The sequence below is a fragment of the Suricata suricatta genome, chromosome 15 (genome assembly GCF_006229205.1).
Source record: "Suricata suricatta isolate VVHF042 chromosome 15, meerkat_22Aug2017_6uvM2_HiC, whole genome shotgun sequence".
Lineage (NCBI taxonomy): Eukaryota > Metazoa > Chordata > Mammalia > Carnivora > Herpestidae > Suricata > Suricata suricatta.
This window is the reverse complement of record NC_043714.1, coordinates 77,072,273-77,074,511: the sequence shown is the minus strand read 5'-3', so window position 1 is coordinate 77,074,511 and position 2,239 is coordinate 77,072,273. Positions and strand designations below refer to the sequence as shown.

Here is a 2,239-nt window from a genome sequence, read left to right as displayed (position 1 = left end):
AAGGGCAGACCAGGAGGCTGACCCCGAGGGGGAGAGGGACACACCCAGAGCTGGCTGGTGACGGGCCTAGAGTGTGATCTCAGGGCTGTATTTTTATGCTCCGTGTGTGACTGGTCCTTGGCCTCACCGTCTGATATCTGGGAAGACACGGCCACATAAGGGTTTGGGTGGGAGGTGGGGTGGGAGTTGCTAGAAGCCCACGGTGAGTACCGCCTGCCGTTCATCGCGGGACGTGACAGTGAGCAGGCTGTTGCTGCCGTCCTGATGAGAGGGCGCTGAGCCCGGGGGCCAAGTCATGAGGAAATGGGGGGCCCTCCCGGGAGACCCTGCACTGCGTCGGCCAGCGGCGGGGCTGTCCGGGCAACAGCTCCTTACTCCTCACAGGCTGGAGGGTGTCATTGTCTCAGCAGGTGAAGTGTGGCCAGTCTCGAAGGGTCCAGCAAGGATGCCTTTCCTCCACCCCGCAGGTCCGCTCCGCGGCGCAGGGAACGCTGGGGTGTTTGGGCAGATGTTGGGAGAGGATGGAGTTGTCTGGCCTGAGGAAGCTGTGGTGGCCGAGAGGTCACGCGGCGGAGCCGGGACGAGGCAGCGCACCCGGCGGGCGGCCTCCCGGGCGCCACACCCCTGGGGCCGGCTCACGTGTTGGTCACCCCAGCCCACTGTGGTTTCCGCTGCGGCTTCCCAGCAGCCCTAAACTAACGGGGCATGTGAGCAGGGGCCCAGGCGCCTGGCCGGTAACGTTCTTTCTTCCCTTGTTCTGTGTTCCAGTTTCTAAAGCTAAAGCGCGGCATGTGGGACCGCGCCGTGAGCCCAGAGGAGTGCCCCCAGCGCAGACAGCACAGCCTCGGTCAACCAGAAACCAGCCCCCAGCACCCCTCTGCTCTGTGGTCCGTGCTTGAAGGGAGGGGCTGCCCTTGTCCCCTGAGAGAAGGCCAGACGTTCCTGCGGTGTGGACGAGGGGCCGTGTGACTCTGGTCATCTGCCCGGGAGAGCACCAGGAGCCGCCAGCATCGCTAGGAGCCCGAAGCCGAGGGACGAACAGAGGAGGAACGGAGGGCTGCGGTGGCCTGCGGGTCAGTGGGACGGGGCAGGTGGAGTGGAGACTGAAGCAGGCGCGAGCAGAGGAAGAAGGAGAGGCCAGAGGTCCGCCCGACCCCCCGCGAGCGTCTCCCCACCTGGGGACCAGCCGGCCTCCGCATGGCCTCCACGCAGGCTGCCGGGAGGAGCCCGGGGGAGAAGCGCAAGAGGGTGGTGCTGACGCTGAAGGAGAAGATGGACATCTGCGCGCGCCTGGAGAAGGGGGAGAGCCGGAAGGTGCTGATGCAGGAGTACAACGTGGGCATGTCCACCCTGTACGACATCAAGGCCCACAAGGCGCAGCTGCTGCGCTTCTTCGCCAGCTCGGACTGCAACCAGGCGCTGGAGCGGCGGCGCACGCTGCACACGCCCAAGCTGGAGCACCTGGACCGCGTCCTGTACGAGTGGTTCCTGGCCCGGCGCGCCGAGGGCGTGCCCGTGTCGGGCCCCATGCTCATCGAGAAGGCCAGGGACCTCTACGAGCAGATGCAGCTGACGGAGCCCTGCGTCTTCTCCGGCGGGTGGCTCTGGCGTTTCAAGGCCAGACACGGCATTAAGAAGCTGGACGCGTCCGGCGAAAAGCAGGCGGCCGACCACCGAGCGGCGGAGCAGTTCTGTGGCTTTTTCCGGAGCCTGGCGGCCGAGCACGGCCTGTCCCCCGAGCAGGTGTACAACGCCGACGAGACCGGCCTCCTGTGGCGCTGCCTGCCGCATCCCGGCCTGGAGGGCGCCCAGCGGAGCAAGGACAGGCTGACCGTCCTGATGTGCGCCAACGCCGCCGGCTCGCACAAGATCAAGCCCCTGGTGATCGGCAAGGGCGGCGGCCCCGGCGCGCTCCGCGGCATCCAGCACCTGCCGGGCGCGTACAAGGCCCAGGGCAGCGCCTGGGTGGACAAGGAGATCTTCGCCGACTGGTTCCACCACATCTTCGTCCCCTCGGTGCGGGAGCACTTCCGCGCCGTGGGCCTGCCCGAGGACGGCAAGGCCGTGCTCCTGCTGGACGGCGCCCGGGCGCGCCCGCGGGAGGCGCAGCTGCTTTCGGACAACGTGCTCACTGTGTTCCTGCCCGCGGGCGCCGCCGCCTCCGTGCAGCCCATGGACCAGGGCATCCGGCGGGACTTCCTGAGGAACTTCGTCCGCCCGCCCGCCGCGCTGCAGGGCC

At 67.9% G+C, this 2,239-nt stretch overlaps 1 protein-coding gene across 1 annotated transcript in view; it reads left to right on the top strand.

Moving 5' to 3' along the window:
* Positions 1 to 391: 391 nt before the first annotated feature.
* Positions 392 to 2,239, top strand: part of JRK (Jrk helix-turn-helix protein) — a 5,397-nt gene continuing 3,549 nt past the window's right edge. Inside the window, exons 1-2 of the mRNA XM_029923338.1 lie at positions 392 to 467; positions 769 to 2,236. Of these exons, the coding sequence (XP_029779198.1) occupies positions 1,198 to 2,236 (1,039 nt within the window). The 5' untranslated portion in view covers positions 392 to 467; positions 769 to 1,197. The remainder of the gene's footprint in view (positions 468 to 768; positions 2,237 to 2,239) is intronic.